This window comes from Silene latifolia, chromosome 3, assembly GCF_048544455.1.
Source record: "Silene latifolia isolate original U9 population chromosome 3, ASM4854445v1, whole genome shotgun sequence".
In the NCBI taxonomy this organism is placed as follows: Eukaryota; Viridiplantae; Streptophyta; class Magnoliopsida; order Caryophyllales; family Caryophyllaceae; genus Silene; species Silene latifolia.
This window is the reverse complement of record NC_133528.1, coordinates 105,555,564-105,571,045: the sequence shown is the minus strand read 5'-3', so window position 1 is coordinate 105,571,045 and position 15,482 is coordinate 105,555,564. Positions and strand designations below refer to the sequence as shown.

Genomic DNA, 15,482 nt, shown 5'->3' with positions numbered 1-15,482 from the left:
TTATTCGTACAGATGATTTCATTTCTTTCGAAAGCAAAATCACAATATATGAATTGATAAAATTTGAGATACTTAACCAAAGTACTTGAACACTAGGGTGCAATTAAGACCCAATAACATCATCTTGGCTAACTTCGCGACAATGCAATTTACAGCATCAACTAAATTAACTACGCATGGATAATAAGGTGAAACAAACACATTTACAGTATCACTGTTCTTCAGGGATCTTTGACCCGCCATCACATGTTCAAGCATAAAGCTAACAGGACCCTCCTTATGTTGTAGGGATGTAGTTCCCTGCCAATTCCTCGGCGAAATCGCTTTGGCTACCCAGCACCTGAAAGCACGCAGCTATGTTTCTCATACTCTTCGTAACTAGATGATGAAATAGAAAATTGTTGCTTAGATAGTACTTGAACATAGACTTCACAAAACCTACCTGTCTCTAGTGACCGACCAGAATAACAAAACCTAAAGGCCAAATGAACTAACTCGAATTGACCCGATCCAACCCGTAGCCAAATTGAAATTTTCTTACAGATCCAAATGACTACACCTAAAACCACCAACATGATAGTGGCCGAACTAATATGAAATAATCAATTTGAAATTACACCCAAGTTTATATACAAACTTAAGAAATGACCGAAAAAGCTTCAAAAGTCACCCATGACAACCGTGAAATGACACAACACGGACTGACCGATAGTAATACACCTTAAATAGAACTGAACACAGAATTACCCTATCCAACGACTCGGCCTGAATAACTTGTTTGCTGGATATACTAGTATATGACCGGATTTTAAATAAAATGCTGCATTTCACCTAGTATTTGCTCAACAACCTTAACCTATACTACTCACTATTTTGGGATGCTACTGTCCATAAACTTTCACATGTAACTGCGAAATTACAACGAACTCCTAAATGTAGACTTAAAACAAAACCCCCTAGGCATAGGTCTAGACAACCACAATAAGTGGTGTGGACTCCAACCTGATCAAGTTCCTTCCCAACTTCTTTCCAACATCAAAAGCTTTCCAAATCAAGATTCAAATCTATGGTCAGCTTTACAGCGACCATTAGTTGAATTCTATAGATGCGCAAGGAATACAGAAAATCAGATATCCTTTCAAGCATTTGTATTAAATGTATACAAATACGGATCCCGTACGAACCTACCTTATAATACGAACTGTACGAACTTCCTCAAAACCCTTGTACCGCTACAAACCCCAAACACCCGACCTTTACTTCACTCACCCTCATCCTTACCAAACACTCTTAACTCTCTTAACTTCCTTCTTCCTTCTTGTCCTTCTCTACCACCATCACCACTCGGCCAGGCAGACGACTGACAGAGACAGTACTCGCCATCGCCGGCCACGTTGACCACGCCGACAAACCACCTCCTTTCTTTTTCGTCTTTGCCGACCACAAAAACGCCAAATAAAACTTCCTGATGACGTCATTTGCACAATTAGTTTTTCGAAAAAATTCTCGCTTTTGATAGGCCAAACAATTAGATCGAATTTTGAAAAAAGGTGAATCATAACTAATCGAGGCGTATGATTGGCATGTGGTAGTCGCTGGTGAGTGGGGTGGGTTGTGTGGCTGCGCATGATGTGGTGCTTGGAGCCTTGTCTCGTCACGGAAGGAAATACAAGTAGTAACGAAGGAAATTGGAAGAGGGTCGAATAGGGTGGTCGCCCCGTGGTGATGTGGTGACGACGGCGAGAGGAAACGGCTCGGAGGGAGGTTGCTGGCGTGGGTCTGGTGGCGTAGGGGCAGAGGTGGTTCATGGGTTGGGTGTGGTTGTAGTGGTGTGTTAGTAGTGGGTGACGGTAGGCGGTGGTAATTCATAGTTAAGTGTTGGATGCATAAAACAGGACTCCAGATACACAAACTATTACTCCAAATACAAAAATCAATTTGCGTATCGGGAGTGCTGATTGGTGTATCTAGTGTGCCTATATGCTCTGCGTAGTTCGTACAGTTCGCACAGCCAGTTAATTCGCAAGGGATCCCGCCCGTGTTTACATCTCCATATACAATAAATTTTAAGAAAGGGGCAAGTAAGAAGAAAATGTTATGTCAATTTATCGAGAGTGCAAGTTAATGCCCCATAACTTTTGAGAGAGTATTTTTATCATTTTACCCTCAAATTTACCCTAGGTGAAAATGTAGTGATTCTAGTAAATTGGTTGGAAAGGTATAAATGGGAAAATGTAGTGAATCCAAATTAATGGAGGGAGTGCAATACTTACAATAAAAATATAAATATTTGTCATTGAAATGGTCAAATTGCATCAACTGCTTTGATTCCAGCACCCTTATCCCAGTCCTCAGGTGCAGAAACATCTGCCATAACCTTTTCTTGGCCTCGCCATAGTATCTGTATAAATAACAAAAAAAACAAGAACTTCGTACATCAACCAAAAACTTTTTATAAACACGACACGCAAAAGTACAAATCCAAAAGCAACAAGAACATGTGTTGCGACAAACAACGAAACACGGGAGATTTTAGTCATAGAGAAACTTGCCCGATCTATGACGCCAAAATCTTTGGCTCTGGTTGAATCCATATAAAATGGTCTTCTCATGACGTCTGCAATTGCTTCTTCGGACTGTAAGAAGTTAAGTGATTGAAATAAGCCTTTGAGACAGTTTGCAGGTGAAATTATGGTCACAGATCAGAGATCTAACTCACATTTCCTGTGTGCTTTGCCAAGAGTTTCACTAGAGTATCCCTGTTGATAATTACCTGCAAACTCAATGAGATGAGACATCACATACAAGCAGAGAATGAGCAAAATAGTAACCTAAGGAGAGACAAAAGCGCAATTTTGACTTTTAAACACTAAAATCAATGCGAGTGATTTATTCCAGTCACAACTGCAGGAAATCTGCTGTTCTGTTCCATAATTTATCTAGTTCTTTATGCCCTAATACATCACTCTATCCACCCACTTACCGCAACCATATCATTGTGCTTGCTTTAGTAGAATCCAAAAATAAGTCAGACAGAGCATTTACACTCTTTTTGGTATTTCATACGTCCATCATTAGACGGTTGTTTTGCTCTCGGAACAACAACTTCTAAATGTAGATATTAACATACAAACCTAGGCTCATCTTGGACATGTGGTGGCTCCACCAAAAATATTTTAAATAACCAGTTTAGCTAATGTGGCTAAGAACAACATTGGTCAGCATCAATCAATAATATACAGGGACACATGACCACTCAATGAGGGGGAAAAAAATTAACGAAAACAAACTATATTCTTTAGAACCTACATGTGAGCTTATCATCTGCATCCTTACACAGCGGATAAGACTGACATGCCTCTAAAGCTTTCCTGTGAGCTTTAACGCTTTATAGGAATTTTTTTACACACTTTTAGCGTGAACAGCTCTTACAATAACTGAATTAGAGATACTTTTACCACAAGCAAAATCTTGTGGCCGCAATCAAAGTCTGTTATTGGGTTGGACTCAAGTCTCTTTTCACACGCTGGCTACTAATTGTACACGACGATCAGAAAAAAGACTTGAGTGATACCACCAAGAGTTTAACAACATTACCATAGTAGCCCATGGGCTCCCTCATATTGCAGGGTCAGAAGGGTTAAATGTACGCAACCTTATTCCTATCCCTGTGTTAGCAACACAGAGAAACTACATGACTCATCATGAAAATTACAACAAACGGTCATTACGTCTCATAAAAACAAACATGCACAGTTTCTTGAGCCAGTTTGTTTACTCTATAATATAACCAAAGTTTATTAGCGTAAATTATCACATGATGCTCCGCAAGTCCGCCATATTTATAACTATGGACAAAATTGAGAAGGCATATACGCATGTTAAAATAGCTCCTCAATGTTACCCACAGGCCGATAATAACATTGAGGAGATAGACATCACTGTATGAGCCAAGGTACCACTCCGCCCATTATCAATTCTTTTGTAATGGGACCTCTGTTATGCTAGTAAAGTGAACTTTGTTTCTCCTCCACGTTTGTCTGGACCAAATGCCGGTTTATGTGATTTCATATAGTATCAAGATTCAAAGCACATGGTTTTGACCTGGGTTTGATGAACTTAGATTGCGCCATTTAAACCCATGGAGGCTAGAGTATAAGCCTCTATGGTGATTGGAGAGTTATTAATTACTACTCTGTTTGCCATTTATGCAGCTTGAGTTGAGTGTCTGTTGAGGGTTTTTAATTATCATTATAGGATGATTTGTTAACACCTCAGAAGTGGAATGGGCTTTCTATCCTCATTGTGAATACGCTCTACACCCATCTTATGTAATTTCACAACAGATTCTCCCCATTCATCCATCCAATCAATTGACGTTCACCAAGAATACTTACCCAAGGCTCCGCTATTAGGTATTCAAGGTCCAAGTAAATCCTATGGGCCAACAAAACATAAATGTTACAAATTAAAATGTGTGAAAATTAATACAATCTCAATTCTAAGCAACTGACATTGTTAGGCGACTATGCGAAGTAAGAATGGCTCCACTGAAATGTTTTGAGGGTTTGATGGAGATCAGGAACGGAAAGAAGATTTGTTAAACAATGATGTGGGTCTTATTAAGATCAATTTGTACGAGGATTAAATGTTACAATTTAAAATGTGTGAAAATTAATACAATCTCAATTCTAAGCAACTTAATTTGTTTGAGAGCTTGCGCTCAGTACTTTGCAGTAGAAAATAATTTATCTGATAAACATCCAATCACAGTCGTGTAGACCTCTGATCAAACAAACTTATATTACCTCTTTTGCACGAATTGCAACATCACTTGCTGGCAGAAGCCCTGATGATGGTACACGAGGTTGTTGAATCATGGCTAAAAAGGGTTCGAGAGAAACAATCAAGGTCCATCTCAAAAAATACCGGGGCAAGCTTCAGAGCCTCAACAAAAAATAGAGGTTTAGTACACCAAACCTTTAGCATGCGGCATCATAAACCTCTTCCCCTTAGTTCCAGCTGAGAGAAGCAAACAAGCTTGACCTATAGCAGCCCCAACTGCAACAGTATGTATCTGAATTCAGAATCGTAACCAAATCAATTTAGAGCAGAGAAGACAAACAGAAACAAACTTGAGAACCTTGAAACAAGCAAATTGTTTTACAAAGCTAGCAGAAGAGGATCATATCACAACAGTGATCATAGAATTAGCCTTCATGGTTAGTAAAACAAAAGATTGCATTTAATAAAAGGAAGGCAAGGTTCAGGGTCCAATTCACAATATGCTGCACCTTGTTTTCCTAACAGTTATATAAATTGTATCGGTATAGACTTATAGTATCGACTTTATTAGCCTTGTATCAGCCAAGTATCGGTCACATATCAGCTGTGTTTGTCAAATATATTGTCCATATTGGTCAAATATCAGCCATATCACCCAAATATTGGCTATTTTTGACAACCCTGTATATTTTGGAACAGTACCGCCATTGAAAGTTGTAAAATCCTTTAACAGCTGATATGGGACTAACGGGCTGATATTTAATACCATGACTCTTACCCATGTATTTAACAACAAAGAGAGTGTCTTTGGATGACCCACAATGAAAAATGCATTGAGAACTGCATTGAATGATTACTAATTCACAATAAAAAGAAGTGCAAGCAGTTTAGCAAGCCATTCTGCTTTAGTCCATTATAATTCATAACAAAAGAATAAATACCTTTGGCTACAGGAAAAATTACAATATTGGTATCTACATAAAATGAATGCCTGAGGAATATAGATGAGAAAACATTTGTACTGTGACAAAGATAATACCCATTCATTCAATTTTTTTTATTAAAGTGATCCACTTCAGCTCTAACCTCCCACGCTATATCGACTGTCATCAATTAACACACTTTTTCTAACACGAAGAAGCCAGACAGGATGTCATTATTTCTGTTCGAAATAAGATAATGAACATGATTGTTGATGACATATGTACAGTGATGACACCTAGCTAAACCTGAAAGCAGAAGAGTCATACCTCGGTTTTTAATTGCATCATTGCATCATAGATAGCAAAGCCTTCAGTCTCCATTCCAACCTAAATTTAACGTAGAGCAAACAAGTAAACAAAGAAAATATGAGGGAACAGTTAGTCCTTGATCTCCATTAAATCATTAATCCATTATACTTGCAGAAAAATCAGGTATGTCAACCATTTACATTCAAACAACCTAAACTTAATAAGATTGGATGGCAAGAAGAAAACATGACGCGAGCAAACAAAAATACTCAACAATATTTCTGATTCTTGATAAATTGGTAATAAAATATATTTATAATAATGCAACATACTGTAGAAAAGGGACAAAAAAGCAATAGTAACAAACGCAACACCTAAATACTGCAGTGGAACATATTAAGAAGCCGACACTTGCAACAAATAAGTCCTTTGTTAATTATTTTTTGGGATTTTCTAGGATGTACCCCTGTGTTGATATACCCTTGGTTTTTCAAAATCACGCAACTCAATAAATTGTTCTACAAATACCCCAAATGCTAAACTTTTACAATTTTAAATATTTTATTTGGGCTATTTTGGTTGATTACTCGTCCAAACTACGTATAAGCGATCATTATAATCCTTATTTTCTCATAAATATACTATATTTTTGTCACAATATGTTACCATTAGAAAACTCGAATTTGGATACTTTAGGTATTTAAGGTGCTAATCTGAGAGTTTAGGCGTATATTAGATGTTTCTGAAAAATCGAGGGTATATGTTATAATTTGGTAAAACAAATCCCTTATTTTTTAGCGAATCCCTAGGTTAACTAATATTTCAGTGTTCCGAAGAATTAGCTATACTCATACAGTTAAAGAAAGTATGAAGGGATGGGTCACTATCTTTCTATCACCATTTACACATATAGTGAGTGATTAAGAGAAGTGATTTAAGGACACTTCCAATTTATTTATTTTTATGCTGTGTGTAAGCTATACTCCTATAAAACAAATATGCTTTCTGATGTAGCTATGAGTCAAAACTATACGTATAGATGGCTCTAAAACAACCAAATTAAAAATGCGCTCACCGTTTCACCGTCATCCCGGGTAGTTCCGGTAGAGTTTATATAAATATATATAGGCTCCTTGGGATCCATCCATTGTAAATACATCAATTCGGCAATGACAAGCTCAGTGACAGCAGGAACCAACTGGAAAAAATAAAATAAAATAAAACAAAAATTGAGGAATCAACATTACCTGAACTATCAACCTGTACAGGTGTTCAAACAGAGTGCTACATGCAATCACAAAGAACAAAGGGATAGAGAGAAAACTGAAGCAACACAGGTAATTACAATCCCAATGTTGTGTCCCTCGCAATCCTGTATGTTGTGTCCCTCTAAGTCCAGTACAGTGGATTCCAATTTTCATGAACAGTCAACAAGATAATCATGACAGTTCATAAAAGTTCTCAGTTGAATTTAAAATATTGCTGCCCCTTATTTCACAGCTTTTACTTTTAAGGAAACCCCATTTTACTGGCGCCATTTACAGTCTATTGGTAACATCAACAAATATTAGACAACCCACCATAAGGCTATTGGTATCACCAAGAATCTTATTGGCGCCATTCCCAGTGACTACTCTAGAAATCAACCACACAACCGCTTAAAATAAATAGTCAAAGCATCTTCTTACAATACATAACTACGGTAACGAATGATCATAAACAACTTATTGTTCTGATCATTTCCCACTCCACATCTTAATAGAAAAGCCTGCAGGCGACGCCTTTCAAAAGTTACAGGACCTAGTTACATATCAAATTGCGAAAATAACTAGTGCTTGGGTTCTTAACGTCTTTGGGTGACACCGCCCGCACCAACAGCTCCATAGGTACCACCAAATGGTGTCTGTTCCACTCTCAATTTTCAAATATGTTGTCTTTAGTTTGTTTTTATTTCCAATGTTGCCAAAGTCTCGTTAGTCTTTAGTTTTGGATTATGATGGAATAAACTAAACTGACTCTGCTTCTTTCTATTGTGAAGTAGCAGTCATTTGATGCAGTTTTTGAGACAATTTATATTTTGGGTCATTGGAAATCAACTTCTTTGTGTTGCTAATACAGAGGTAAGGTTGTGAACATCCAACCCCCCTTCCCCGCATTTGCTGGAGTCCTTGAGGGTTGATGTTGTCAAAAAGTTGCCTCAATCATTCTTAAAACAGGAAAATATAAACTCATAGCACAAAGAAAACACACAGAAACTCCTTACTTCTGTCCCTACCTCCCTCCCTCCATAAGGCAGCAATGAAGGTGATTGACTGAAGGTTAAAGATGATTCAATAAAGGATTCTAATAAATACTGCAAGAGTACTTACTGGCATGCCAATATAAATTATCCTTCCGTGAAGCAGCAATGAAGGCAAATCTGGAGGAGGCCTCCTTGGCCTGTGCTCGTTGTAAGATACAGACCTCTCCACCTTTTTGACAATTCAAACAAGCAGAGTGCATCAATGAATCTAAATATTTAATTAGATTCGATCTTCTACATATTATGATTATGCATATCGGATGGGCAGCAAAGGAAAAACGTAGACCCAGCATAAGGATGTAGAAGTAACTCACAAGTACAATTGAGAGAAGATTAAAAGGAAAGGGAATAACAATGTGAGTGCAAAACAACAATCCTATTAAAATAATTGAGGCCCTCGACCCCTCCCCCCCGCCACATCACTAAGAAGCAATGAAAATGACATGTACTACTTAATATAAACTTGAATTAGAAGCTAATATCTCAAGTTATAAGTAAATCCTTGGGAAGAAACAATAGAAAAGTATAATTGCGTTACTAAGAAAAACATGAGAAAAGTAAACTGTGTATGAATAGTCTATATACGGAGCAATAACTATTCAAAAGAACACAGAGGCACGCCAATAGACAGAAGAAAAGAACAAAGCAAACAACTCCAAGGTTATTAAACCTGAGGAAGAGGTGTTAGTAGTGTGTTTCAACGAAATAAGACAAATAGTTAGAAAGTAAATATGGCCAAAAAGAGACTACAGAAAGTTTGTTATGGAATTGCCAAAAATCCAATGCTAACAAGAGAATATCACTATCAAAACATTAGTAACACAATGCTGGTTATGTCACACAGTCACCATTTTGGTAGGTTTCTGAGTAAGTTCATATACTTTACAACATCCTTCATTCATCCCACACAAAATGTTGTAGCTTCTATGCTAGCTCATCATGATGAACATAATCGCTATATAGTTCTAATTCTTGCTTAATGAGTTCACAAGCATGAATTACTTCAAATCAGAGGTAATCGGATATGAGTAGTGTTGCAACGAAGGCGTCCCGTACCCAATAGTTAATTGATTAATGGTGATACGAATAATAAATAACGAACGTAATAAAAGTTGACACAAAGATTTACGTGATTCACCGGGAAAATAACGGGCTACGTCCACCGTGTGAGGAAATTAAGTTTCACTATTATGGAGAAAATAGTACAACAATAGACCGTTATACACGCGCTCAATATGAGATAAAAGATACCCAATTATACCAACAAAATAGTAATCTCAAAGGGAGAAAAGAGACTATCCAAATTGAGTTTAGCCAGCAAAGAACTCACCGACAAGATGAAAGACAAACGATCTTAAGGCAAACCAAGTCCGAACAAACTCCTTCGATCTTCAAAAGAGTAGAACCCCAATAATAAGAGCCCGGAAAAAATGAGTTTTCTACTACAGAAGGAACCTCACAAATCGACCCTCTTTATTGTGCTATCAAATTCTCTCTCGTAATTAACCTAGAATAAAACTTGGGTCTTTGAATTATTTATTCCACCCAATACGAAATGTCTAGTCTAATTAAGAAATACGACTAATAGAAAATTACTCCCTCCAATTCACTATATTCTTCCCTATTTCCTTGTTCGGTTATTTAGGTTTTCTTCCCTATTTCCTTATTTGGACATATAATCTTCATGAATTGACATAACTACCCTCACTTACACTATCCTACTTGACAAAGCACCCATCCATGCCCTCTCTTTCGTTTCCCTGCCTACCCTCCACCATCACCATGCCACCACCCACCTCACACCACCGATCTTAAGCACCAGTACCGCACACCACCACATCTGACCTTATACAACACCATACTCCTTAACAAAAACGTCATGTCTGATTTCCTCTCATCCATATTTTCCCCAAATCACAAAATCCAGAAAACCCTAAATTGCAAAATCAATGCCGATTTCCGACCGTCACAACGGTCGTCACCAAAATCCGACGATTCACGCGACATACGCCACCGTCATCGCAGCCGCAGTCCCCATCATACGTGCGATACTCCCCAGAACTCCGCCGTTGTCGAAACCCTAGCCGCAGCCGAACTCCTCCGCCATCGTCTCATCCCACTGCACCACGACGGAGCGTCTCATCTCACCATTCCCTCCTTCACAACCCAATCTGTATTTTTTCAAGCTTGGAGTTGGATTGGTGGTTTGTGGGGCTGGCTTGCATTGGATCGTCGTGTTCGGGTGAAATTGCTACTGTCTAGAACTAGGATGAAAGGGAATTGAGGTGGTTGCGTTTGGGTTGCGGCGATTTGATGGTGGTTTGGCTGAGTTTCTGTGCGGGTTGCGGCGGGTTGATGGTGGTTTGGGCTGAGTTCCTGTTTACTGGGGTAATTGTGGCAAGGGGATGTCAGTGTGAAGCAAGTGGAGGTGGGGTTAATGGTTATATGGGGGTAGTTAGGTAATTTTGTTGGTTTTCGTAATTCCTTTCCTCAAAACAAAGGGAAAGAAAATGGTGAATTGGAGGGAGTATTAAATAATATCCAGAAAATATTTTCCAAAATTCAGCTCAAAATATATATGCTCCGCAATCCAATATATGCATGTTCCACAAGCTAGCCTAAATCTATAGTCTGGCATCAACCAACCTCTACCACAATTAACTGATGGAAATCATGACTAGCAGTAGATTGTGACGATTTTCCTCCATAGATCACCTTTAAACCTACAATGGGTGTTGTATCAGTCATTCCTTTTCAAAACTATTGGTCTTATTTTCACATCGAGAAGTTCCAAAAAAAAAATGGCATGATATCTTTTCAATAATATAATTTTTTTTTTCTACTTTTCCATGTCATCCAATATTTTGGTGGAAACGTTTTAGGGATGTCTTATTCCTACATTGTTAGATAATTACTCGTTTACTCATGTCTGTATTTTCTTATGTCGTTTCCATTGTCATATTGGCAGGGCATTCCTATGCCATTTTGCAAGCCAATCCTAGGGTATTATTAAGTAATTTCACCAATAAAATACAAAAATGGCATGTGGAACAATTAATGGAGTGGGAAATGCTACTCCAAATCCTACACTACAATCAACCTTCCTTCCGCAATTTTGGATAGTAATGAAAAAAACGTCTGTTGAGGCCAATCAATATTTGTGTGGCCAGCTAGTGTAGTAGTATTGGCCTATTTGATACTAGTGATTATGCAAAATTAAGCTGAAGCCCCTTTTCCCGTTCTTAATATCAAGATGCACTGTAACACATAGTTTACATTCTGGGTCTTTCCCGCTTCCGACTCAATAATCTTAACAATTAAAAGTCTTCGGCATGGTTGTCTCAAGACGGTGGGAACGCAGAAGTAGTAGGCTAAGAACTCATTATCCTTGAATTATGGACAATCATGCAACGAAGTCAACTTACTGTACTATTTAGTCACTTGATGCAATTCTCGGTGCAATTTTCATTTTGAGCCATCCAAAACAAAAACGTATAGACATACACCCAACCCAACCAACCCCCTAACGGCTCTTAGCGGACAAAATGCGGGAAACCTTGAGACAGTGAGGTAATGTCGTCATCGTCATGCAAAGAATTCAAATGAAACCTAACATATTCACCGTTTCTTGTAACACCCAATCACTCAAATTTAAGGGATTCAATAACACAAAACTCAAAATATCTCAAGAAATTCAGCAAACAAAAACGTATAGACATACCTGAGCAGGCGTAGCCATGAGAGTAGGGGAATCGAAAAGGTCCAAAAACGGCGGCGTATCAGAACCACGAGGACGCTGGAGAAATGTTTCCGGGGAAGTAGCAGCAACGGAAGCAAGTTTGGTAAGAAAAGGATCCTTAGGGTTTATAGGTGGCATGGGAATTTTAGAAACGTTTCGGGTGGAGCTGATTAAACACCGTGTTTTGAATGATACTGCTCGATTTGCTGACTGTATAGATGATGAAGAGGAAGTTATAGAGCAGGAGGAAGCCATGGGTAATTGCAAGCAATTCGCCATGGATTTATGTCGAGGTTTTTAAGCAAATTTTGCAGCTTGTTGGGCACTGCAATGCTGAGAATGTGGAGTGGATTACAAGGGAGACCAAATGCAGGAATGGAGTCCGGAGAAGATGGGTGTGTTACTGCCACCTGTCAAACGGGTCAGAAAAACGGGTTATGACTTCGTTTCTTTTGGGTTCGGGTAAAATATGGGTCGCGATAGGGTTTATTTTCATATGTTTATTTTCTTTAACGCATTTTTACGTATGTTTATTTTCTTTAATTTAATTAGTATTGGTGTCCGGCTTCGCTCGAGCTACCTCTACTTTACCATTATTTTTTTTTTCATTAAATAAAATTATTTAAAGTTGTCTAACCCATAAATTTATCAATAATATATTTTTCTATGACATATCCTAAAATTACGATGAAATAAATTTAGAGGCAAATTTACTACTCTCGCTATTAATATTTTATTCTTATTAATGAAACAATAGTAATAACATTTCACTACTTTCCCGTAATCATTGTTACTTTCACTACTCCTGCTATAATTATTGTTACTGTCATTACTGCCGTATTAATATTGATAATTTTACTACTCCCACCGTAATTATTGTTACTTTCACTATTGCCATATTAATATTGATTATTTCACTACTCCCATTATTGTTTCTACCACTTTCACTAATCTCGCTGATAATATTGTTACTTTTAGAGGTTGTTTGGTTACCCACCAAGCAACACAAGAATTTAAATTCATATGAATTTCAAAATTGGCATATTGTGTGGTTACCCCAATTAATGTGAATTGGGAGTTCCCATGAATTCCAATTCCTCCGGAGAAAGTAGCTTACCTAGGTCCCTCTAGGTAAGTGGGAATGCCTACATGAATTGCACTTCCAACATGGCAACAAACAATGTTTTCTAATTCACATGAATTCTATAATCATGTGTTTTTTTTTACTTCCTAGACAATACGAATTCCTATATTCAACCAAACAACTCCTTACTATTCAAATGAGTGATTATTATCATATATCTATATCCAATGTTGTTACAATTCTTTTCTTTACTGATGAAATTACTTTTACTACTTAGGCATGCAATGTTAAGAGAATTATATATTTATATAAATATATTACATATATGCGTTAAATCAAATCGAAAGAATTATGCAATATTATATATTATGGAATCTAACTTGAATTATTTATAACCTACTTATATTATATTTTTGTATGTTAAATAATTAACATCTCTATACATCTAATAAACTATAAAGTTTAGTAAAATTGCATAGATTTTAAATTTAATATATAATTTTATGATGATAATAATTAAATACCATAAGCGTGCATGTTTATACTAATTAATTATTTTATTTTAAGGAAATTGACCATCTTCTAATCTTCTATAAATATTTAGGAAAATTACCAAATTTCTTCTTTCTTTTAGTCTCCTTGAAATTGACCATCTTAATTAATTATTTTATTTTAAGGAAATTGACCATCTTAATTAATTATTTTATTTTAAGGAAATTGACCATGTTTTAGTCTCTTACAAATGTTTAGGAAAATTACCAAGCTTCTATCTAATTTAATTTTAACCCAAACTATATAATATTTGCATTGAGGTCCCTTAATCGAGTCCATCACATGGTGCTACTGATTTAAAACTATATAGTATAATTAATTTGTATAACTTTCTTTAATTACATTGAAATCCCTTGGTTTCTGGATTTAATATATAGTATTGATTATAAAAGTAATAATTATTATTAATTTTTATAAGGGTTATTTCATAACAACAATTCATCTTATTGGTGATCTGTAATAATCACTTCATCCTATCAATAATCCCAATTAAATCCATCATAACCACCATACCTTCTAGTAACGAACCAATTGATATCATCAATGAAGACCACCACAAACCGATCCAAAAACTGACTGAAGACCCGGTTCATCAAATCCTTAAACACTGCAGGTGCATTAGATAACCCAAACGGCATAACAACATACTCATAGTGACCATACCTCGATGTAAAAGCTGTCTTCGGTATGTCCTCATCCCGAATCTTCACCTGATGGTAACCAGACCTCAAATAAATCTTAGAAAAGACCGATGCCCCGTTCAACTGATCAAACAAATCATCTATCCTTGGCAAAGGTTACATGTTCTTCACTGTAACTCTGTTCAACTCTCTGTAGTCGATACATAACCTCAAACTCCTATCTTTCTTTTTCACAAACAGAACTGGTGCTCCCCACGGTGACACACTAGGTCTAATGTATTCCCTATCAATCAAATCATCCAACTGTTTCTTCAGCTCCTCCAACTCCTTAGGACCCATGCTGTACGGGGCCTTAGAGATTGGTCCCGTCCCTGGTTTCAGCTCCACACTGAAATCTATCTCCCTCTTTGGTGGTAAACCTAGTATCTCATCTGGAAAAACATCTGGAAACTCTCCCACCACTGGTATCTCCTCAACTGTCGGACTCACCATACTATGGTCTCTCACATGGCATAAGATCAACGGACACCCCTTCCTCAGATAAGACTTCAATGTCACCGCTACAATCACTTTGACTTTGGGTTTGACAACAAACCCACGATAAGACACACTAACTCCCTTAGGACCTCTCAAAGAGACTCTCTTTTGGTGATAGTCTATTCTAGCTTTACAACCTGACGACTATGGCGATGCGAGGCGGCTCAAGGGGTCTGAGCCAAGTACCTGTCGTCGGGAACATTTTAGAGTCTGTCGACTATCGGGGAGGGTCGTTTAAAGTCCATTAGACTTCGTAAGGAGGCTCGCTAGCCATAAGAAGAAATCATACCCGAGACTTCCTTCCCGAGAAGCTTCCGGAGGTGCGTAGGTGTGGACATGGGGCCACGGGGCGCTTGGGAAACAAGCGTTTGCATTTGTGGAGTCGCCACGAATTTATTGTGGAAAATTGGAAACCGTTCGAATACCTCGTGCCATGTCAAGACACAAAGTAGTGACATGAACACCAAGAACTCGTTACCCTTAGCATTCTATGTCTAGAATGACTCTCGTGGATGCCAATGAACACGGATGTTCACAGAGATCTGGAGTAAGGGGTGAGGGTACGTATTAGGAAGCTCTTTTGATCGAACACCTAATCCCGCCCGCCTCG

At 37.6% G+C, this 15,482-nt stretch overlaps 1 protein-coding gene across 1 annotated transcript; it reads right to left on the bottom strand.

Annotated features, from left to right (window-relative positions):
• LOC141647818 (ATP-dependent Clp protease proteolytic subunit-related protein 3, chloroplastic-like) lies at positions 1–12,452 on the bottom strand. The gene is made up of 10 exons (XM_074456158.1): positions 12,041–12,452; positions 8,387–8,488; positions 7,093–7,215; positions 6,036–6,095; positions 4,981–5,077; positions 4,809–4,882; positions 2,720–2,773; positions 2,553–2,636; positions 2,274–2,401; positions 1–340 (listed from the first exon to the last, which is right to left on the bottom strand). Exons 1-9 carry the CDS (start codon positions 12,335–12,337, stop codon positions 2,306–2,308), a joined length of 987 nt encoding a protein of 328 aa, XP_074312259.1. The 5' UTR covers positions 12,338–12,452; the 3' UTR covers positions 1–340; positions 2,274–2,305.
• Between the last annotated feature and the right edge of the window lie 3,030 nt (positions 12,453–15,482).